A 23640-nucleotide genomic window follows, 5' to 3' on the forward strand; every position below is an offset into this window, starting at 1 on the left:
CGGCCTTTCCCCCCCTCCCGTCCCCAGGCACTTACATCCGGCGCTGCATCTCTTGCTCCACTTTGTGTGTGTGTGTGTGTGTGTGTCTGTCTGAGGTGTGTGTGTGTGTGTCTGAGGCTGTGTGTGTGTGTCTGTCTGAGGCTGTGTGTGTGTGTCTGTCTGAGGCGTGTGTGTGTGTGTCTGAGGCTGTGTGTGTGTGTCTGAGGCTGTGTGTGTGTGTGTGTGTGTGTCTGAGGCTGTGTGTGTGTGTCTGAGGCTCTGTGTGTGTGTGTGTGTGTGTCTGTCTGTCTGAGGCTGTGTGTGTCTGTCTGAGGCGTGTGTGTGTGTGTCTGAGGCTGTGTGTGTGTGTGTGTGTGTGTGTGTGTGTCTGAGGCTGTGTGTGTGTGTGTGTGTGTCTGAGAGAGGGAGAGTCTGAGAGAGTCTGAGAGAGTGAGAGGGAGAGTCTGAGAGAGTGAGAGGGAGAGTCTGAGAGAGTGAGAGGGAGAGTCTGAGAGAGTGAGAGGGAGAGTCTGAGAGAGTGAGAGGGAGAGTCTGAGAGAGTGAGAGGGAGAGTCTGAGAGAGTGAGAGGGAGAGTCTGAGAGAGTGAGAGGGAGAGTCTGAGAGAGTGAGAGGGAGAGTCTGAGAGAGTGAGAGAGAGAGTCTGAGAGAGTGAGAGGGAGAGACTGAGACGGAGAGTCTGAGACGGAGAGTCTGAGACGGAGAGTCTGAGACGGAGAGTCTGAGACGGAGAGTCTGAGAGGGAGAGTCTGAGAGGGAGAGTGTGTGTGTTTGTGTCTGTCTGTCTGTGAATGAATACAGACACCAACCCACAGTCAGTCAGTCACCCACCCAAGTGTCAGTCACACACGAGTCAGTCAAAAAGTGTCAGTCACCCACCCTGTCACCCACACACCCCCACACCCACTCTCTCTCTCTGTCTAGTTAAAATTATGCCCCCCCTGAAAACATTTCTGCGGACGCCCATGATAACATAGAAATCTGGCTTATGCCTTCCTGGCTTTTTTCCATAGGTAATGCATGATGCCTGCAACAAAAGCTGCACTTAAAGTAGAATCCAACCAAAGAAACAGATCCAGGTAGAGTGGAAGTTTAGAAACTGTATTGGTGAAGCAGAGTACAGGCTGTCGTGGAGTTATTGTAACTACTTAAGCCAGTTCTATTTCAGGAATGTAAGTTTACTAAAGCTGCTTAACAATCCGCATTTGAAAATAACACAATGAAAAAGCCTCTTTATAAACTTGGGTCTAGGGTAAAACGGCTGTAGCAATCGGGTACTACTGTAACTTTAACATCATTAATTATTTTACATTTAAACTACCCATTGCTTGTTGATTCACGGTATAATGTATTTAGTGCGTTTTATTATTTGTCTGTGTAAAAGTTGCTATTTTCAGTGGCTATTTTAGATGAAGTGCTCTAGGGAAGTGACTTAATTTATATGATATAGGAAACGAAACTCTTATACAGATAGAGGCTTTTGGTTTATTGTGTCCCTTTCACAACCTGGTGTCTATTTTAGCAGAAGTTTGCTTTTTAGTGTATTACATAAGTAAACAATCCCTGTTTGTATTATATATGTAAATCATGTGACCATATATAATTCTACTTTCTTCTCTAAACTAGTAATCGTTTGGTGCTCCTGTTATAAATCTGTAAAAATCCTGATTGTGTGCCTAACGTAATTGCCACCTTTTCAGTTGCAATCAATCCTTCAGCTACAATGTATCGTTATATTACTAATGTAACATTATCTATTGTTACAGTTTGTAGCTCAAACTGTTGGGAATATTGGCAACAAATGATCACAAACAGGAAAGTGTTGCAAAGATCTTGCACTGCTTGGGAGGTTGGCTAAAACTTGCTATAGAAATCAAAGTATGCTCAGTATATTGGCCCTCGTTAAAAATTGCATTGAGTTAAATAAAAAAAAATCACTTCTCTAATACTACAAAACTGATTTAAAAAAAACCCCATAAGGTTTAATGTTTTGCTGCTTTAAATTGAAAAATAGACTTTTGTGCTAAATACACGATGTTAGGATTTTGAACACATTAGGCTTTATATGCTACTTAAAGGATTGAATGTCTCATCCTGGTTTGCTAAGTGTTTTAGGTTCTCTATTTTGTCTAACTCGATTTAAAAAGCAAGTGCCAATTTTTGTATCGATTGGCCATTGTGGATTGCCACTTTAGTTGAATGTGTTCCTACACTTGACCACAACCATTAGTCAAACTGTTCTATTAAACTTGTCCTCTGCTTCCTTCGTGGTGGCACCCAGGGATGATGTTTGAAATGCATGCGACACTCCGTTTTTGCCGCACCTTCATATCAGAACAATTTTAATTTTGCCTTTCTCCACATTTACCCAACTTTCTTCTCAATGCTGAAGGAGTGGCTCAGTGAGTAAAGACACTGACTGGCACTGAGTTTTAACCTGGTTCAATTCCTGGTGTCGGCTCCTTATGACCTTGGGCAAGTCACTTTATCTCCCTGTCTCTCAGGTACCAAAAAACATAGATTGTAAGCTGCACGGGACAGGGACTGTATCTGCAAAATGTCTCTGTAAAGCGCTATGTAAAACTAGCAGCGCTATACAAGAACATGATATTATTATTATTATGCTAGATGACCTGTTGTGTTTCCTGCTTCTCTTCTGTCTACGTCCCATACTTGCTTGTTTTACGGGCTAGGTTATCTTGCAGACACAAGGCTTCCTTTCACACATCCATGGCTCATCTTCCATCTGGGATTGGCCCTATGTCTGCAGATCCCAGGTATACTCCAGCTGCCACCCGAGCTTACAATACATTACTAATTATTAGTCCCAGTAGTTTGCCGAACAAAATAATTCAGGTGCTCTGGGCTACTGGTCAATTTTTTCTTTGGGTGCTGAAAGTCGCATAATGAACACAAATGATGGTATTTTATATAGATTTTCTGAGTGTAATTCGTAATGAACTGATTGTGGCTTCAAGGTTCTCCAATAAGGAGAAAATAACTCAGCAGTATATTGAATAGGAGCCTCTATATCTTTTATATAAAGCTGTATATCTTACCCGGTGCCACATCTAGTGAAATAATTTCAGTTTGAGCAAATCCAAAGAAATCTAAATTGCACATCCATGCCCAATTGAGAATGACTAATTAAAGCTTTCTGTCATTATTAGATTATATTAATTTATTTCAAATTGGTTATCCAAGCAAAAAAAGCAAATATGTGTCAATATAGTTTTGATGATGCAATAAGGATATAATTGTCATATTTGGACATAAAAGTATTTATTCGTATTCATTTTTACTGCTATGTTGATGTACTTGTTTATAATGAACATACTGTACAATTTTTTTTCCCCCACATAATGTGTTTTACCGCTTAGCACAGAAAATGTCAGCATCTGTTCTCTGTTACAGCAAAATGATGATGCAAACCCTTACTAACTACTTGGGTAGTAGCCAAGGAGGGGGGGGGGGGGGGTAGGTAGTTTGAGTTAAACCCATGGCTAGCTGACAACTTGGGCTACTAAGGGGTTAATATCATGTAAAATGTTTCATTTGTAATGTTTTATCACCTATTCCATGTCGGTTTAGCGGATCTTGTCTACGTATATAACGGCAATTATATACATATGCATGATGGGGCTAACCCCAGCCTGGGGTAGGCGATAAAAAATGGTGGCACTTTGTAGCGTTAGCTAGGTATTGATGAACATCTGAACTTGATGACTGGCATTGACATGAGTACATTTGTGCTAATTAGTCATTATGGTGTCGGTCCCGATTTTTATTTTTATCGGCCATGGCAATGAATGCATTTTTGGCAGCACCAAGTTGATGACTTGTACCTTACAAAAAAAGCCCTTTTTTGGCTATAATACAGCATTTGTATCGTATTTTTACTCTAGGCCAGTTATTCCTAACAGGTGGTTTGTGAGGTCTCCAAGTGGTTGGCAAAAATAAAATCTGTAGTGGCGGATAGCAGGCGGGACAGTGGGTTTTTAAGGCGACCTAGGGACTGTGGTCTTAGGTCGCAAACTGCATCTCAATGTGGGTGGTACAGTTGTAAATTACTGTGGAAATCCCAGACACACACCCCCCAAAAAATAAAAAAAAATACTCAATGCTATTTATTGCTTATATCAAAAAATAGCTAAAACATCTCAAATGTCCTTTGTGATATTCAAACAAGCAGGGCTTGTATAAATATTACCAGCGACATTGGAGGTAAGTGACCTCACTGTAATATTATTTTTTAAAAAATGTTTAAAGAACAATTTTCTGATTTAAGCAATTTTGTTGCTACATAGCAACTTAAACACTTCTAATTCTGCGCTAACAAAATAAACCTACTTTGTAGGATTTACAAGATACAATTTCCCCGCAGTTGCACCTCCATTTTTTGACCAGCATATTCAAATGATTTTAGTACATACCATTTATATCGGTGCGTCCTGGGCATCGCTGCGGCTGCTGCTCCATGTTTTTGAACACCTATTTGCACCAATATACCACACTAAAAAATGGTCTCACAACCACTTTTTTGTTTCTTTAGTTCACTTCTGTTTTTTATACTTGGTGTCATTTTAAATACGAACTCAACACTTAGTGATAAAGGCGCTCCAACGCTGAATCCTTTCAGATGGAGCATGTAAGCAATATTCAGATGAGAAGGATAGGACAAGGGGATTAACATACTGAATATTGTAGTAAAAGTCCTCAGACAGACCAATGATCCCTGAAGGGCAAGATAGGTAGTTATAAACCACAATCAAGCCCTCATTGGGATGGTTCCTGGACTCACAATAAATGTTCATAAGAAATGAAGAGTGATACTCACAGATTTCCCCGTCCTGTGTGTCCTGATAGGCGTGCAGCCAACCGAAGTGATGCTGATTGAAAGAGCTAAAGAGAAAAACTGGCGCACAGCTAAGAGTGGGTCCCAAATGGTGTAATAAAAAAATATCTTTATTGATCCATCTTTAAAAAGGAGGTTAACACCCTCCTACGCGTTTCGTGTATGCAATACACTTTATCAATACATTTGATAAATTTGATAAAACAGGCAGACACGCGAATCAGCCAAACGACGTATATACCAACAGGTAAACCACGACATAGGTAGACAAACAGATATAAAGACACAGACCGACAGACAAACAACCATACAGACAGACAAACCGGAAGACGTACATTGAGCCAAGAGGTAAAGAAAGGAAGGGAGAGAAAAGGGGGAGGGAGAGAAAAGGGGGAGGGAGGGGTGTTAGTGATCGTGGGTGTATCTCATAGCTAATACACGGCCCTGCTAGGTTTCTAGACGCCGGGAATAATCTCTATATGGCCATATGTTGCCTGTCTATATTGTGGGCATCCGGTACAAAGCGTGGGTGTATCTCACCTCCCCCAAGGAGAACGGATCTATTAACTATCATAGCCAAATTGATGCCCTTTCTATCCCCGGGATATCTGTCTGTGCCAACCAAGGCGTCCAGACTTTTAGATAATTGTCGCCAGTGTCGTTAACCAGACTCGTTAACTTTTCCATCTGGCAGATAAACCAAATGCGATTCCGAATTTTTGGGATGGTTGGAATGTCTGAGCTTTTCCATAATGTTGCGATCTCACACCGCGTTGCAAGTGCAAAGTGAGCAATGAGTTTATTGTGAGCTTTAGCGAGACCCGCTAGTGGTCTGTTCAGGAGAAACAGCCATGGGTCAGGGGGAATAGTGAGATCAAACAGTCTCTGTAGCCAAAGTCTAATTGTCTCCCAGAATGGGGAGATCCGCGGGCAAGACCACAGCATATGGAACAGGTCTGCTGTTCCTCCACACTGGAAGGGGGCACAGCGGGGAGGATCCCGGCACGAACCTGGATAATTTCAGTGGGGTAAGGTACCATCGCATCAGGACCTTATATGCGTTCTCCTTGAGGGTGGTACGTATGGAACTTTTTGCTGTGGCTAGAAAGATAGCACTCCAGTCCTCGTCCTCCAGACACTCACCGATGTCTGCTTCCCATCGTGATGTATATGAGGGTATTTCATGGGCTTGATTGCTAGTACTGATCACTTCGCTGTATAGCTGTGAGGTAAGTCCCTTTGTGTCGGTCTCTGCCAGACAGAGCTTTACGAAGGATGTCAATGGTGGGTATGGGGCAAATTTGTTATAGAACGCCCTGACCTGGAGGTATCTAAAGAATTCTGAGTGGGGGATCTCTTTTTCTAGTCTGACGTGATCAAACGTCTTAATTTTTCTGTCATGACCTTCCAGATCTTTAATCCGATTATAACCTTTCTTTCTTCAAATTGATATATTACCGACTGAAAGGCCCGGCACGAACTCGGAATTATTCCACAGGGGTGACATCATAGAGCGTGTCGTTGTAAGGGAAGGCCTAATTTTTGTGGCCTCCCAGATTGACAATGAGTTGGTCATTGAGGATAGCGGCATATTAGCACCTTTTTCGTGCTGTTTTGGGGAGACAGATTAGATTATGTAATTCGATTGGTGCACAGGCTGCGCTCTCTAATTCGACCCATCTCTTATATCTCGGGTCCGACTGCCATTGCACGATTTGGATCAACTGTGCCGCTTTGTAATATGATAACAGGCAGGGTACCGCTAGGCCCCCAGCCAGGACTGACCTTTTCATATTGCTTTTGCTGACTCTGGGTTTTTTACCTCCCCATATAAACTTAGAGATGTCAGATTGAAGTGAGTGCAGGTCCCTCAATATGAGTGGCACTGAGAGAGTTTGAAAGAGATATAAGATTCGGGGGAGTAAGTTCATTTTGACACTGGATTCTTCCTATCCAGGAGATCCTTTTGGATGTCCACTTTTGTAAGTCTGAATTTAGAGTCCTGATTAGATTGGGATAATTTGCGTCGTATATATCTTTGACGTTTCTGGTGATGTGGACACCCAGATATTTTATAGACTTATGTTGCCAGTGAAATTTAAAGTTTAATTTTAACAATTTTTCTATGTGTCCGGGGAGATTGACATTAAGAGCCTCAGATTTGGACTGATTGATTTTGAAGCCGGAGATTTTAGAAAAACGGCCTAGCAGGTCAAATAGGTTTGGTAGTGAAGTGAGGGGTTTCGTGATTATCAAGAGGATGTCATCTGCATACAGGGCCGCCTTATGGATTTGGGAGTATGCGTTTAACCCTGAGATGTCAGGGTTTCCTCTGATTTGTGCCGCCAGGGGTTCAATACAGAGGGCGAATAGGAGGGGTGAAAGTGGGCAGCCCTGTCTCGTACCACTCCTGATTTGGAAGGGCAGAGAGGGGTAGCCTTGGTGTACCACCATGGCAGTGGGGTTAGAGTACAGCGATAAAATCGCTTCACTCACCCGATCCCCAAAGCCAAATGCCGCAAGCGTCTCCTTCAGGTATGGCCAGTCAATTCTATCGAAAGCCTTTTCGGCGTCCAGACTTAACAGCATACTTTGAGCAGTGTCAATATTGGCCAAATCTATCAGATCTATAAATCGTCGGGTATTATCTGCGGCTTGTCGGCCCTTGATAAATCCGACCTGATCTGGATGTATAAGTCTGGGTAGAATAAGACATAATCTATTGGCCAGTAATTTAGCGTACAACTTGATATCTGTATTGATTAGTGATATGGGCCGATAACTTTTGCAGTCTAGAGGGTCTTTCCCTGTTTTGTGAATGATTGATATAGACGCCTGTAACATCTCCCTGGGGATGGGGGCTCCCGCTAGAATAGCGTTGAATACCTGGAGCAACCTAGGGGCAAGCAACTTGACAAATTTCTTGTAGTATAACCCTGAGAAGCCGTCCGGCCCCGGTGCCTTTGAAGGTTTGAGTTCCTTAATGGCCTGTGTCAACTCCTCATAAGTGAAGTCGGCGTTTAGGGAAGCTCTGTCTGATTCTGTCAATCTCACCAGATTGGAGCTAGCCAGGAAATCTCTCAATTGACTGCTCGTTTTAGGATTATGTGCCATTTTCTCTCCATTATAGAGTGTCTCATAGAAGGAGCCGAATTCATCTACTATCTTCTGGGGGTTGGAAGTAGGGGTACCAGATTTTAAGCGTAAAGCTTGAATGTTATATTTGTTTTGCCTGTATTTCAGCATGCGGGCCAGCATCGTATCCGGCCTGTTTGCCTTTTTGTAAATTTTCCTCTTTGACCAACTCAGTGAATTATCAGCCCTGGAGGTCAATATCATGTTTAATTCAATTTTAGTGTCTTTTATCTCTTGTAGGGTTTGCGGATCTAGGTTCTTTTTGTGCCTGGAGGAGAGAGCCTTTAATTTAGCTTGGAGCGTGACAATTTTTGCATCTCTCTCTTTTTTTCGTCTAGCTGTGATATTTATGAGGGTACCTCGGAGAGTCGCTTTATGCGCCTCCCAGAGGACCAGATGTGAGGAGACAGAGCCGGCATTTATCTTGATGTATTGGTCTATCTCGAAACCCACAGCATCACAGATCTCAGGGATTTTTAGAATGGATTAATTAAGTTTCCAGTTCGTTCCTGGTCTAACCGTATGAATATTATTGCACCGGAGCTCTATGGGTGCATGGGCAGACCATGAAATATCATGGATCTCCGCTTGGGTGACCTTGGGGACCAGGTGACAGGACACTGCGAAGTAATCAATCCTACTGTATGAGCCATGTGGGTGCGAGAAGAACGTGTAATTCCTATCTGCTGGGTGTAGCTCTCTCCAGATGTCTATTAGTTGGTTACTTTTGAGGCCCCTGCGTAGGGAGATCCCTGCTCCTTTATTATGTAGGGTAACTCCACCTGATCTATCTATGTGAGGTTGAAGGACCGTATTAAAGTCTCCAGCTAAAACAACGTTTCCCTGAGCCACGGAGTTTAGTAAAGAATTTTTCAAAGAAGATTGCACTCCTTTCGCAGGGGGCATATATACAAGCAATTGTGATCTTCTGTCCCCTAATAGTTCCTACTGTTATAATATATCCCTACCATCGTTATCCCGTTTGGTTATCAGGCCTTCAAAAGGGATGCTATTACGGAATAGGATGGCAACTCCACGCTTTTTGACTTCAGCAGAGGCCGAAAAAACCTGGGAGAAGTCTTTATCAAGGTATTTGGGGGTATTGGTTTTGCTGAAATGTGTCTCCTGTCGGAGCAACACATCCGCATGTTTTCTTTTATAATCTGTGATGGCTAGTTTGCGTTTAGTGGGGTTGTTAAAGCCCTGCACATTGTGAGATATAAAAGTCAACGCCATTTATTGCTGTGTGTGACTACGCTTGACTTACCCGTGGAATCCATGTGTAGGGCCGGACGATCACTTCCTTCAGGGCGCATACTCTTAAGTAGGTAATTGAGGGTAGGGTAAGGAGGGAGTGGGAGGCAGCTGGGAGGGAGGGGGAGGGAAGGGGGGGACTGGGAGGAGCACATGAGGGTCAACACCAAGGGGATTGGGTTCACAACAAAAAACAACGAACACACTAGTGTACAAAAAACAAATAGGAACATGAAGACAAGAGCCCACTCCGGGAGCCCCCGGGAGTGGCCCTTGCGCCCAGGGGGGGGGGTCACTTGGCCCAGACTGACGAAGGGATCTCCCCTGCCTGCTGGGTCCTGGCCTCCCTGGGACTTGTTTGCGATCCCTGCGCTGTAGGGATCGAAGCGGAGAACACATGCCCGCCGATCAGGGAACTGTCCCGCCGGCGCATCTCCTTTAAACAGACAATAAATAAATAACAGTGTAACATAACTTTAGCAACACAAATCTGTAGATCACATTACATCTACCTAACTATCTTCTCCCATATCTCCCCCACTCCCCGTTCCCCCTGGTTGTGCCCTCTACGTGGATGGCGGGTGTAGGGTGCCCCGTGCCCCCATGTAGTTTCCTATTGCGCGGTCCACTCAGCTCCAATTATGACCATTCGTGAAGGCGGGAGGATCAGAGGTACGTCTACCTAGTCTTCTTTATCCACTCCTATGTGAGTGTCTGCCTCGTATGTGGCGGGGTGTTGGCCTCCTCCCTGTTAGATGTTTCTGTGCTTTAAAGTGTGGTCGATTAACATTTATTGAGGTTATTAAGCGGTAGCTAAGATGGTGGTGGAGCTACTGGCGCCCGTGCAGCTGACGTTAACTGGTTATATATAGCCCTATGTCTCTGTGGTACTATATGTTTAAATGTGGGGTCGAGCAAGAGGCAGCAACTGAGTCTCTACAGCTACTGAGTCCCTAACTATAGGGTGGCCCAGGTATGAACATATATTTATTTATTTTTCTCCCCTTCCTCCGCTTTGTATCGTGCTCACTTAACTCCCCTCCTGCCCCCCCCGCCAACATGGCCCCTGGACGAGACCCTGTTCCCGGTGTGTTGCCCTGCGTGCTCGGCCGCCGAGTCTCGCCAGCCCGACGAAGTATTTTGACTCCAGGGCAGGGTTTTTTGGTCTGCCGTGGCTTCGCTGCCACCATCTTGGGTTTCAGGGGCGGGCGTCTCTGAGGGAAAGCATGCGGAAAGTTCACCTGAACACCGGTATGAGGAAAGCACAGCTCCTTGGAACAGCAGCCCCGGCTACCTGCACACAGAGCATCCGGTCCTGTCGCTCCCCGTCCCGCTGCAGCCACACACAGTAGGGGGGATATATACACAGTAAGGGGGTTATAGATATATAGTGGAGAGTATACACACAGAGCAGCCACAAGCAGATACCTCCCATCCCCCAGCACGGCCCCAGCGAGGGCCGCGAGGTGAAACCAGGGGCCAGGAGGCTCCAGGGACCGTCTGCGTGGTGAGAGCGAGGGACCGGCGTCTCGGTGCGGTGAAAGCAGGGGACAGGCAGCGACGGCGCTGGGGGATGACGCGGCCGGGACCCTCTGCGCATGTGTTTTGTTCCCAGTCTCGCGAGAGGCAGCCGGGCGACCGCGAGAGCCAGTGGCGTCACCCGCTCAGCCCGCGCAGAGCAGGTCTGTTCCCGCGTGCCTCGAGGAAGGAGTAGGGGAAGATGGCTGCTCTGCAGAAAACGTGAGTAGACCTGCGGGGGCTAGTATGTCTCTTGGTCCTTGCAGGGTGGTCGATGGGGGCCACCGGAGGAGCTCCTCTTGGCTAGGGCTTCCCATAGGGTCTAGCTGAGGTGTTTGTGGGAGGATGTAGCAGTCTATTGGTAACGTAGAGGGGAGTCTATGTGGAGCTCGGCGATACAACTTCAGCCCTGGCTTCAGATCGTGATCTCCCAGCTGCGTGCCACGAGGTTGAGGGGGCGCCATCTTCGGCAGCTACAAGGTGAGGGGGACTTTGCGGGAAGCCAAGAACCCTACGGAGGAATCCCTCTCCATCCTCCACATGTTTCAGAATGTGTGCAACCCCATTTTTCAGTACTAGGACTGCACATGGTAACAACCACCTGTAGCGCACCTCTTTGTCCCGGAGAGCTCTAGTTATGGGGGCCATTGCCTTCCTTTTTGCCAGAGTAGCGGGGGACAAATCTTGGTAGACTTGGAATTTAATACGTTCAAATTCCACTGTTTTCAACTCCCTGGCAATGCGGCACGCTTGTTCTTTCATCCGGTAGCAGTGGAACCACATTACGATGTCTCTGGGGGGGTCCCCCTGCTGGGGTCTTCCTCTGAGTGCCCTATGGCATCTGTCTAGCATTAAGTCCCTTTCCGTCAGATCTGGGGGCAGATGCTCCAGCCATTTAGTGGCGAAGTCCTCAGGATCCGTGACAGATTCCGGCACCCCTCGTAGGCGGACGTTGCAGTGTCGGACGCGGTTCTCCCCGTCCTCGATCTTGTCCTCCAGGGCTCTGACTTGGTCTTTGAGAGTGGACACTTGTGTTTGTGTGTGGGTTAGGGCGCAGGTGGTCTCCTCTGCCTTATATTCTACATCTATATCTACATCTTTTCTATGTGCCCAGAGCTCTGACTTGAAAAACTTTTTCATGGAGGAGCAGAACTCCTTCATGTCTTTCCTCCGCATCACTGCCATGTCATCCTGCTCCTCTGCAGGGGTGTCCATATCGGGGTCCGCTGCTGGCAGTTGCACAGGGGAGTCGAGATTCCCAGCCTTAGCTGTATCTTTGCTTTTAAAATATGTAGATACTGGCTGGGTTTTTCTGCACACCGTTTTGGTAGAAGCCATCCCTGCAGGTTGATGTATGTTGCGCTTATCTTTATTAAGGTATCTATAGCGTTTTGACTGTTATTTCTCACTCTAATGCGCCGGGGGGAATGGAGCTCTCACTCTAAGCTGCCATTCACCATCGGGGGGCGTGGTCTCCTCATATAATATTTTTAAGGATTTTGAAATGATTCTCGATTTTCTCTTAAGAAATGCTTTATTGGATCAACTGAACTTTGAAATCTCTATAGATTGTTTTCCTGTTCCCCATGTGGGCACCGTAGGGTTATCCTTCGCTTGAGTAGGACAGGAAATTGAATTCTGCAGGTAGTCCCATAAAAGGCCCCTCCTACCTGCAGGTAGTCTTTTTCCTGTCCTACAGCTGAGAGCAATGTTTTTTTAATGTTGTTAAACTACTCGCCAGACTGCAGCTAGTGCAGGTAATCCAGGGGGTTGTCAGCCTCTCTCCTCCTGCTGCTCCAACGTATAAGCACGGTGGGGAGTTGCTGTTCGGAGGCCCATGCCATCGGGCAGACCGTTGATGCATCTCAGTACCCAGCGGTAACAGAGCGGATGCAGAGACATGCCAGTCATGGTGTCCCATGTGGTTGAATAGCGCACGCCCGCCACATAGGCACAAGCACGACGGTGCAGAGATGCCTTCAGCGCTCTGATTGGGCAAACTGACAACGTCAGAAGCGAAGGCCTCAGAAAATTTAAAGCAATCTGCCGCATGGAACGTTGTGCAGAGAGGAAGGCAAATCAGCTGCAAGAAGCTGGAACAGTTGCTGAAATTAGCATGGAGGCTGCTGCAAGCAAAGGGTCGCTTCCTAAAACTGGATGAGTCCTTGGTTTAGAGAAGAGAACTAAAGAGTTAATTATGCAGGATAGAATGCATGTTTTTGTCACCATGGTTACTCTGTGAAACAGCCAGAAGAGGGAACTTCTAAAGTGGCAATTGAGGATCTGCATCAGAAAAAGAAATTTTCTAAGAAAGCTAAATTGTGTTCAGCATGTGATAAACCTGCATTAGAAGCTAAGAAACTCTGTGGAGATTCTTAAAGCAGCAGCAGGAGATCAAAATGAACAGATGAATTATTTTCTGTCATGGTTGAAAGATACAGTAACTCAGTGTAGTCAGCAGCACAACAAGCGACTAAACCCACACAAAAGATCAAGAACTCAAACCAGTTTGGATAAAGTGAGAGAGTCCTCATCTGACTAATCAGAGGTACAATATCAGCATTTCTCAGAAGCAGAATACTTTGATTCCTCAGAGCAAAAGATTCAGATTGAATGCTGATTGTTTTATCTAGAAATGGTGGAACCGCCTAATAAAAGCAAGGTGTGAAACATTGGAGTTAGAGGATATAGAGGATGTGAGAGAGCGGATAAATAATGTGAAGGAACCCAAAGAAAGACATTATTTTCCAATCCATTAAGTGATTAAGGAAGGATAGGGTACAAGCAGAATGGACTCAGCCTGATAGAAAACTGGGGATTCCCAAGAAGTTCAACTAAATGTATCCTTTTGGACAAAAGGACGTGAATTTCTGGGAAGTAACTCCGAAGATTATTGCCCACCCTTGAGGATTGACAGGACCACCCCTACCAGTTAATGACACAGCATCTTCAGGGATGCGATGGCTAGAAAGTTGGAGAGTGTTCTGAGAAAATTGTATCTGGCGGCAGAAGCAGCATGCAAACGTGATATCAACCATGTCGGTATTAAGAACTATGCGCATATTGATCTCTAATATTGAGGAAGCATTAGAGAAAGGAGTCAAGCGAGCTGCAATTCTAAAAAGTTTATCAGAGATCAAGTGGGCAGCTGACTACATTGCTGTAGTTTCACTGGATGCGTTGAAATTAGCAGCCAGATCAATAGCATATTCGGTAACTGCAGGAAGAGCTTTGTTGGCTCAGGCAGTGGATGGCGGATTCAGCATTTAAGAACATTTTGTGTAATTTACCTTTTTGAAGGAGAATTCCTTTCTGGTGAGAAATTTCATTAAATTATATCCAAAGCATCAGGAGGTAAAAGTACTTTTTTTGCCTCAAGCAAGAATAAGTACATTTTTTTCCCCTCATTTCATCAGTCCGAGAACACAATATAGAGAAGCAAGGACATACTGGAAGACCATTTTGGAGACCAACTTATTGTAAAGGCGAACAAAACAATCTTTTTCGTGGCACCTGAGGGAGAACTGCATTCGCCCGAGGGACGTTGGCATGAAGGTCAACGAGTCCAGCGGTTTACAGTTGGAGGAAGTTTAATCTGATTCAGAGCTTGCGTGGACTCAATCAATAGACAGGTGGGTACTTCGGATTCTTTCCTACGGATACCCCCTGGAGTTCAAGAAGATACCAAGGAAAGATGTGTTCTTAACATCAAGATGTCCTTGGACGAAAGAAGAAATCAAGTGAATGAGTCATTCTGAAAGACTTGTTACAAGAAAAGGTAATAGGAAAGGTGCCACAAGATCAGAGGAAAACAGGTGTTTATTCCAGAATTGTTTTGGTAAAAAAGACATCAGGAGGATTTAGAGCAGTTCTGGACCTAAGAGAACCTGAATACCTACTTGCAAGTAAGAAAGTTCAAAATGATCTCACTAAATACCATTATTCAGGAAGTAAAACCTTACGATTGGATGATATCAATAGATCTAAAAGATCTAAAAGTGATCCGAAACACACCCTACGCGTTTCGTCCTTAAGACTTCATCAAGGGGTATCGTAAGGACGAAACGCGTAGGGTGTGTTTCGGATCACTTTTATCAGCATAATTGCATTATTTGTACAATTGCGCATTTTTAACAACTTCCTATTACGGACTTTATACAAAGCATTGTACCCAGTGGGTGCAGGGAGAGGAGTTGAGAGACTGTCCATATTCTCCCGTCACTTGAATGTTCCCGTTGACGTCACGATTCTCGCGGTATTGGAGTTGGACGAGCTCCCACTGACGTCACAACTCTCGCGAGATTGGAGTGAGGAAGCGTCCGGTACACGGTGGAGCCCCTAGACGGCACCCTGCTATCCTGTCCCCGCTGGCGATTGAGTTTTACTCATACATGCTTATGTTCTTGTCACGTTTGTGAGTGCACAATTTTTATTCCTTTCCAGTCCTATATACATTTTATTGACATACTACACCATGAGTGTAAAAAGGAATAGAGGCTGGGGCGCTCCCTTATTTATTAGGCTTGTGGTGTGGCCTATGTTGTAATGTGTAACCAAATAAGGGGTAGTGTATACTTGCCCTTGTTGTTTTCTGCAGCTGGACCTGTAGAGAAGATAAAGCCCGGAATCTTCTTGTAATGACAGTAGAATCGGTGGATTGGTCAGCGCACGGGTTTTTCGCTCACAGGATGAAAAGAGAAAATGAGGGACACGTGATTAGTGTCAAACCATACAAAACATTTAACCAGTAGTATAATGTGGTTGTTTAATAAAAAATGAATAAAAAATGCTTGGATAAAAAATCTTTTAAAACACTTTGTTAAAAGACTGAATTGGGGCTTGGATGCAGATGTCTAAGTAAAAATACTTCAATGGATAAAAAAGGGTTTCTGTGGTTGATGGTGGTGTGAGGGATGGGACATAGAAAATATAAAAATAAAAATATATATAGAGGGACTGTGGGGGCCGGTGATTGGCGAGCTTGTGTGCAGCCTGCTGCCAAACAGGAAAAGTGATGCTGCTTGTGCAGTAAAAAACAGTAAAAAACAGCCTGCTGTCTGGCAAAAGTGGTGATGCTTGTTTGGCAGTAATCGTTATGTTTGAGTGTTTGCCAGAAGCAATGGATTCCGCCTCCTTCTGCTTGAGGTGGTATGTGGTGCTGGTAAATGAAGTAAAACGGAGTTTTCTGGTGTAGGGGTGACTGCCTACTCCTCCTTATGGAGGTGGTATGTAAGTGGCTTCTCTCCCGGGTGCCCGATTCAAAGAAAAAAGGGCCGAGACCGGTGAGTGGGTTAAGGTGAGTTTATTAAGTAATATACAGCAGAAAGAATAAAAACACTTACAATACAGCTTTGGCAATAGCCCAGCTACAGCCTGATCGTCCGATGGCGCTCCTCCGACCGGTGTATCCCCCGTGACCGCGTCCGATGGCGGGAACCGGAAGGGGAGGGCTTACCGGATGTCAACAGGCTGGCTGGGTCCTTCAGGTAATGGGCTCCGGCAGGGAACTACGCGTTTCGCAGTGATGCTTCGTCAGGTTCCTGCCGGATGCCCTGGATCTTCCCTTTTTATAGGTCAAAGAAGCTGGTTAATTGATTGATTACAATCACTTGGTGTTCCATATAATTAAGGTATTAAAACAGCTTATACATCAATTGGTGGTCTTTTTTGTTTTGTACATTGATTGTAATGAGCGAATGGGGGAAAAGAGGTAAATGCAATAAAGATGTAAAGTTTACACAGTTATGTAAAATGGGTCAAACAGTTAATTGTTTACATGTGGTGTCACTCCTTCATATAGGATTGCCTGGAGCTTGATTTTTTCACATGTGAGTGTGCAATTAGGCACTCAAGAAAAATAAAAAATGTAAAATACAAAATGCTCATAAAACAGTACATACTTCTTTATACAAGTTCATAAAAATGGGTGCTGTGACATAGTTACTTTGTACTAAAGCCTTGTATTCGAATCCTCATATGGATATACATACTGTAGCTTTGTACTATGCTGGTAGGTGGTTTAGTAGTTAAGGGGATATGCGGTAAAAAGATATAAATATAATTTAATATGGAATGAAGAAATTTGTCGGAGTGCATGTATGGTGAATGAATCACATCATACGTCTCTTCATTAAAAATAAAATGCTTAATGGCTTTATATAAAACATGAAAAAAATGTGAAGAAAAATGTATGCTAAAAAATGTATAAAAATTAGGGTTAAAATATGACATCAGAATTGTGTGTTCTCAGGGTTCAATAGGAAATATGAATTTCAGGGATGTCTTTAAAGTGTATGACTTGTATTCCACTCATTAAAGACTTAAAATACCTGGGTGTTCATGTATGTGGTGTGTCGGGGATTCGAATCCAGGGTCACAATTATTAGTCACTCAATATCTGTGTGCTTAGTGGGTTAGGCTACACAGATGCTGATATTACAGTGCAAGTTTGGTGGTACATTTTTCCCCCTGCATCCCCTCTTTTCTCTTCCCCCCTTTTTGCACTAGTACCGGCGCAACTATGAGGATCTACTTGTGACAACTCACCTCTCAATGTACCACCAAACTTGCACTGTAATATCAGCATCTGTGTAGCCTAACCCACTAAGCACACAGATATTGAGTGACTAATAATTGTGACCCTGGATTCGAATCCCCGACACACCACATACATGAACACCCAGGTATTTTAAGTCTTTAATGAGTGGAATACAAGTCATACACTTTAAAGACATCCCTGAAATTCATATTTCCTATTGAACCCTGAGAACACACAATTCTGATGTCATATATTTTAACCCTAATTTTTATACATTTTTTAGCATACATTTTTCTTCACATTTTTTTCATGTTTTATATAAAGCCATTAAGCATTTTATTTTTAATGAAGAGACGTATGATGTGATTCATTCACCATACATGCACTCCGACAAATTTCTTCATTCCATATTAAATTATATTTATATCTTTTTACCGCATATCCCCTTAACTACTAAACCACCTACCAGCATAGTACAAAGCTACAGTATGTATATCCATATGAGGATTCGAATACAAGGCTTTAGTACAAAGTAACTATGTCACAGCACCCATTTTTATGAACTTGTATAAAGAAGTATGCACTGTTTTATGAGCATTTTGTATTTTACATTTTTTATTTTTCTTGAGTGCCTAATTGCACACTCACATGTGAAAAAATCAAGCTCCAGGCAATCCTATATGAAGGAGTGACACCACATGTAAACAATTAACTGTTTGACCCATTTTACATAACTGTGTAAACTTTACATCTTTATTGCATTTACCTCTTTTCCCCCATTCGCTCATTACAATCAATGTACAAAACAAAAAAGACCACCAATTGATGTATAAGCTGTTTTAATACCTTAATTATATGGAACACCAAGTGATTGTAATCAATCAATTAACCAGCTTCTTTGACCTATAAAAAGGGAAGATCCAGGGCATCCGGCAGGAACCTGACGAAGCATCACTGCGAAACGCGTAGTTCCCTGCCGGAGCCCATTACCTGAAGGACCCAGCCAGCCTGTTGACATCCGGTAAGCCCTCCCCTTCCGGTTCCCGCCATCGACGCGGTCACGGGGGATACACCGGTCGGAGGAGCGCCATCGGACGATCAGGCTGTAGCTGGGCTATTGCCAAAGCTGTATTGTAAGTGTTTTTATTCTTTCTGCTGTATATTACTTAATAAACTCACCTTAACCCACTCACCGGTCTCGGCCCTTTTTTCTTTGAATCGGGCACCCGGGAGAGAAGCCACTTACATACCACCTCCATAAGGAGGAGTAGGCAGTCACCCCTACACCAGAAAACTCCGTTTTACTTCATTTACCAGCACCACATACCACCTCAAGCAGAAGGAGGCGGAATCCATTGCTTCTGGCAAACACTCAAACATAACGATTACTGCCAAACAAGCATCACCACTTTTGCCAGACAGCAGGCTGTTTTTTTACTGTTTTTTACTGCACAAGCAGCATCACTTTTCCTGTTTGGCAGCAGGCTGCACACAAGCTCGCCAATCACCGGCCCCCACAGTCCCTCTATATATATTTTTATTTTTATATTTTCTATGTCCCATCCCTCACACCACCATCAACCACAGAAACCCTTTTTTATCCATTGAAGTATTTTTACTTAGACATCTGCATCCAAGCCCCAATTCAGTCTTTTAACAAAGTGTTTTAAAAGATTTTTTATCCAAGCATTTTTTATTCATTTTTTATTAAACAACCACATTATACTACTGGTTAAATGTTTTGTATGGTTTGACACTAATCACGTGTCCCTCATTTTCTCTTTTCATCCTGTGAGCGAAAAACCCGTGCGCTGACCAATCCACCGATTCTACACCATGAGTGTGCCTGTTTTCTTCCTAGATATCCTTGAGGGATTTGGTGGTCCCTATATCAGGCTGCAGTACTCTGGAGGACAGTACCCACATTTTTTAGATTAGACTTTTTATTGTATCGTATAATTTATGATCATATATATATATGTATATATATTTTTTCTATGTACATATCATTTTTTGTGTTGTTTTTTTATCCATATATATATCTGTTTTTACATTTATGGTTTAATTATTTATTGGTTACAGTCATCCCACAGCACACTGGGTTTGTGCTAGGGGAGTTTTGGTAGGCACTAGCAATTTTTCTTCTTTTTCATATATATATATATATATATAATTTCTTTCAATTACAGGATTGAAGCAGGGGGTCTCCGGAGCTGAACTGTTAATTTCAGCTCATGGGACCCCTTGCTTCCAGAGATGGGGTGCTGGTATCTCTGCAGCCAGGAAACTTTTGTGTGTAACAAAATGGCAGCTTAAATGCCCCACATCATGCTGGCAAATAGGAAGCAGTGATGTCATCTGTTGTGGCTTCCTATTGGCCCCTATGACCAGAACATTTAAACTCAAGATACGGGCACCCCCTACGGAGGTAAGTATCTCTAGAAGCAGGGGTCCCATGAACTGAAATTAACGCAGTTCAGCTCCTGAGACCTGCTTCCATCCTGTAATAAACAAAAGAAAAATCGTGCAGTGCTACATGTTTTGCAGCTTTAAGGTCCCGTCCCCATTTCTTTCATTTTTTTCTGTGTACAAATTTGTTTAGAGCTACTTTGTTGAGGAAAGTCAGTCTGTGTTCTCCATTACCTGCATATGAGTTTGGTTGAAAACTAGTGCAAATCAACTGTTGAGTAAAACTACTGGTACAGCATATGTATCCCTCTGTACTACCTTCTCATGCTTGGAGATAATGGGGAAAAGACAGGTTTGTGGACCTGTCTGAGACGTGCTCATAAGGTAATACAGCAAATAAAATACCACTTATCATACAGTACTTTCCGTGTCACCCAAGTTCTAACTATGCTTGACATATTCTACCCATAGGAGATAAGAAGCCTGACATGATTTGTTCTGCTCTGGATCACTACATGTAATTCTGAAGATTGAGGTGGTCTTAAACCAAAAGAAACCCTGTTTATTTAGGATGGTTAATATACGTTAATAATAGATAAGGGCACCATAAAACGTCTGGTTTCAGTCCTGCTGGTCATTTAATTTACAGTAGTTGATAACTTACATTCTGGTTTCCCAGAAGTCTGTTTTCCATTGGACATTTTGCTGAAGGTCAGGACATCAGATACCTTATGGAACTGAACATTGAAAAAGTAATGGCTCCTTTGTGATAGCACACCACCACCCTAGAACTCAGTCATCTCTTATAAGCGAGGGGGAGATATGATTGAAACTTTCAAATAGGTTTTAACAAGGTACAGGAGGGAAGTATATTTCGGAGAGCAAGAGAAGTGGCCTGCTAAGGGGAAGTGTGAGGAAGTACTTCACGGAAAAGCTGTTGGGTTTGTGGAATAGACTCTGAACAGAGATGGTATCAGCTAATACAGTAATGTAAACAAATGACTGTGATAGACAGAAGGCTACCCTAAACATGAAAGAAAGCCATGGCTCAAACTGGGTCTAAGGTTTAGCAACAAACCATGAAATGGGCAAACTAAGGCATGGGGTCCTTTCATGCGGTCAATTGATATATTTCGGCGTAATGAAAATGTATGTATTACTCTGCTTCAGAATATCAATCCGTTCTAATCATATACTTACCATTTCCAACGTGATTAACTTGTCTTGTGGAATGGCCATCAACGTTCTGTTCTACCTTTTTTGCTGCCACATTTAGGATTCCCAGTCTTGTTTTATTTGTCCTAAGTGTTTCTTTCTTGACAGTGTTTCTCAAGCTGAATCTTCAGACCAGCACACAGTGCACTTCAATGCTGAATCGGCGAAAAGCTGATTTTTATTTACTTTATTTTTTTCTTAGACATCACTCATTTCTTCGGTATATTGAAATATTGGAGCAAAGTGTATTCGTGATATGGAAAAGTTTGAGAGTTCTTGCTTTACATGTAGTTTACATATTCACCACAACAATGATAACGCTCTATACCAAGGGTGGCCTACTCCAGTCCTGGCGCGCCATCACCAGGTCTGGTATTGGGGATACCTCTGCTTCAGCACAGGTGGCACCTTGAGAAAGGGCATAGAGCCCGAAACGCGTTGGTGGACTTTTGCTGTGGCTTAGGGGGGACATTTAGTCCAATCTTTTTAATGTAATAAAATTTTTGCTGCTGCAACCGTGAGCCTCCTTCTGGTCTTTTTGGCAGTGCACTGCCATTTTCCCTACCTGTATATGGGTTTAAACCTGAAAAACCCTATGCAACAATAGAAGAATGGTGCAATTTGGGGTGAAAAAAAGTAACTAAAAAAAATCATATTGATGATTTTTTGGATTTATTTATTTTAATATCTGGAGCAATATTTTGTGCCCCAAAAGTAAAGCAATTTTGTCTTTACATAGGTCGCTAACTTGCTACAAATGTGTGATATACATATTCATTTTAATAAAGTAAAACATGTTTAAGTTGCCTCCTAGCAAACTGAGCTATTTCATTTTTTTTTATATAGTGGCACTCCAGAATTGTCTTACTTTTTAGCTTTTCTGATTAAAATCACTAATTTCCCTTAGACTTGCACAATTTAGAATGGTTTTACTTTGACAATAAAATGAATATTGATTTCACAAGAGAAATTAACAAAAGTGCTACAATATTTGTAAATGTTTCTGGCTTTATTCACTTTACATCTATGTTAAAATTCGAAATGGTTAAATATATGATGAGCATGTCAAAAAGAAAAGAAAAGAAAAAAGAACTGTGGTTTAGCATCCACAATGCTTCATATTAAGAATTATTTGCCTTTTTTCCCCTCAGAAAAATTACATATTTAAACATTGGGACTTTTAAAACGGTAACATATTTAACAGATCTTTTCTAAACAAAAAATAACGCCCTTATCTTTCATAAAAAATAACGCTCTTATCTTTCATCCAGATTACTTATGCACTCCTGAAGAAAATATTTACAAGATAGATTTTACCAGATTTAAAATCCGGGACATGGAGTCTGGAACAGTGCTGTTTGAAATCACAAAAGCGCCAGCATCTGGTGAGTAAAAAAAATAATAATAATCATAATAAAAAAAAATGTTGTGCATTGAACTTGTAATAACATTTAAAGCAATTCCTGTCACTCCTAAAATGTAAACTGGCAAATACTTCACATATATTTTTTATTACTCGACTGATAATACAAAGTAATAAAAAGCTTTCCATCAAATATTTATGTTTGTACATCACAAGTCAAACTACCCACTTTAATATAACATTTTTATACTGCTACTGAGTGAAATGGATTTTAGTAATTTTATTTATGCTTGTGGTTCCCAACTAAAATCCCCACTATTCGCAATTTATCAAATGTTTTACCAGGAAGTAATACATTGAGAGTTACCACTCGTTTACAAGTATGTCGTGGGCACAGAGTTATGATAACAATACATGGTTACATTAAATGAACAGAGGTTATACAGTAAATGTACAGACATTTCATGGACAGATAGAGTTGGAAAATTGGGTAGAGGGGATAAAAGGGCTGGTGAGTATGAAATACTTTTTCTGTGGTTTGATGCTGGTTTCCAAGGTAAGCGGTAGTGGAAGAATGTGTAGCAAGGTAACATTCAAATGTAAATTAAAACGCCAACTTTGGGGCTACCCTAATAATACTATCCTTCATGTCTTTGCAGAAGGGGACAATGGAATCCCTTGAAGCTCCTCTCCCAGCTCTATGATCATCACTATTTGTTAATGATCATGGAGAGGGAATTAATAAAGTAACCCTTAACATCAAAAGGAGGAACCTCCCCCTCTTGATTGTAGGTGTTTTCTTCTTTTTATTTAGTGGATTGGGGGGCAAATATTTTAGGCGGGTTCCTTTCTCCCCCACTGGCCACCAATACGTTCTGCCCCTCTATTGTCCAAGCGACCCGGGGATTGATAGGAAGTTTGGGGGAGGAAGGAAAATAACCCGTCTTTTTTTTGCATATTTTTAAATGGTAATGCTGATCAGTTTCAGTGATCATAATTATAATATGAGGAGCAAACCCTGCCAAGGGAGGCCAAAGTAAAGCCACAGTGGTACATGCTGGTTTGAGATGGCAAAGGCCTCTGGAGAGCCACCAATATAGGTGGTGTTCCCAGAAGAGCCTGGGGCACGCAAAGGGCTGATTATTTCAGAACTTAGTAAATATAACTTGGGTAGAACTCTTGAATGATGTGTCTGTAGTGCTGCAGTAAAACCAGGAAGTGAACAACATTTCAACATAAGGCTCATTCTGTGACCCATTTCTGTTTATTTTTCTTTTATTAAATCGAATGCATTAGGTTTCTAAAGCATTAACTACAGTGCAATATGTATATAATTTACATCACTCACTACTTAC

The 23640-nt window shown here is 42.7% G+C and overlaps 1 protein-coding gene across 2 annotated transcripts in view; it reads left to right on the forward strand.

The window, feature by feature from the left end:
* UNC119 (unc-119 lipid binding chaperone) overlaps nt 1-23640 on the forward strand; it is a 67411-nt gene that overhangs the window by 32943 nt on the left and 10828 nt on the right. For both annotated transcript variants that reach the window (XM_075589268.1, XM_075589269.1), the window contains exon 2: nt 22194-22307. In XM_075589268.1, the coding sequence (XP_075445383.1) occupies nt 22194-22307 (114 nt within the window). The remainder of the gene's footprint in view (nt 1-22193; nt 22308-23640) is intronic.

This window comes from Ascaphus truei, chromosome 3 (assembly GCF_040206685.1).
Source record: "Ascaphus truei isolate aAscTru1 chromosome 3, aAscTru1.hap1, whole genome shotgun sequence".
NCBI classification, from domain to species: Eukaryota; Metazoa; Chordata; class Amphibia; order Anura; family Ascaphidae; genus Ascaphus; species Ascaphus truei.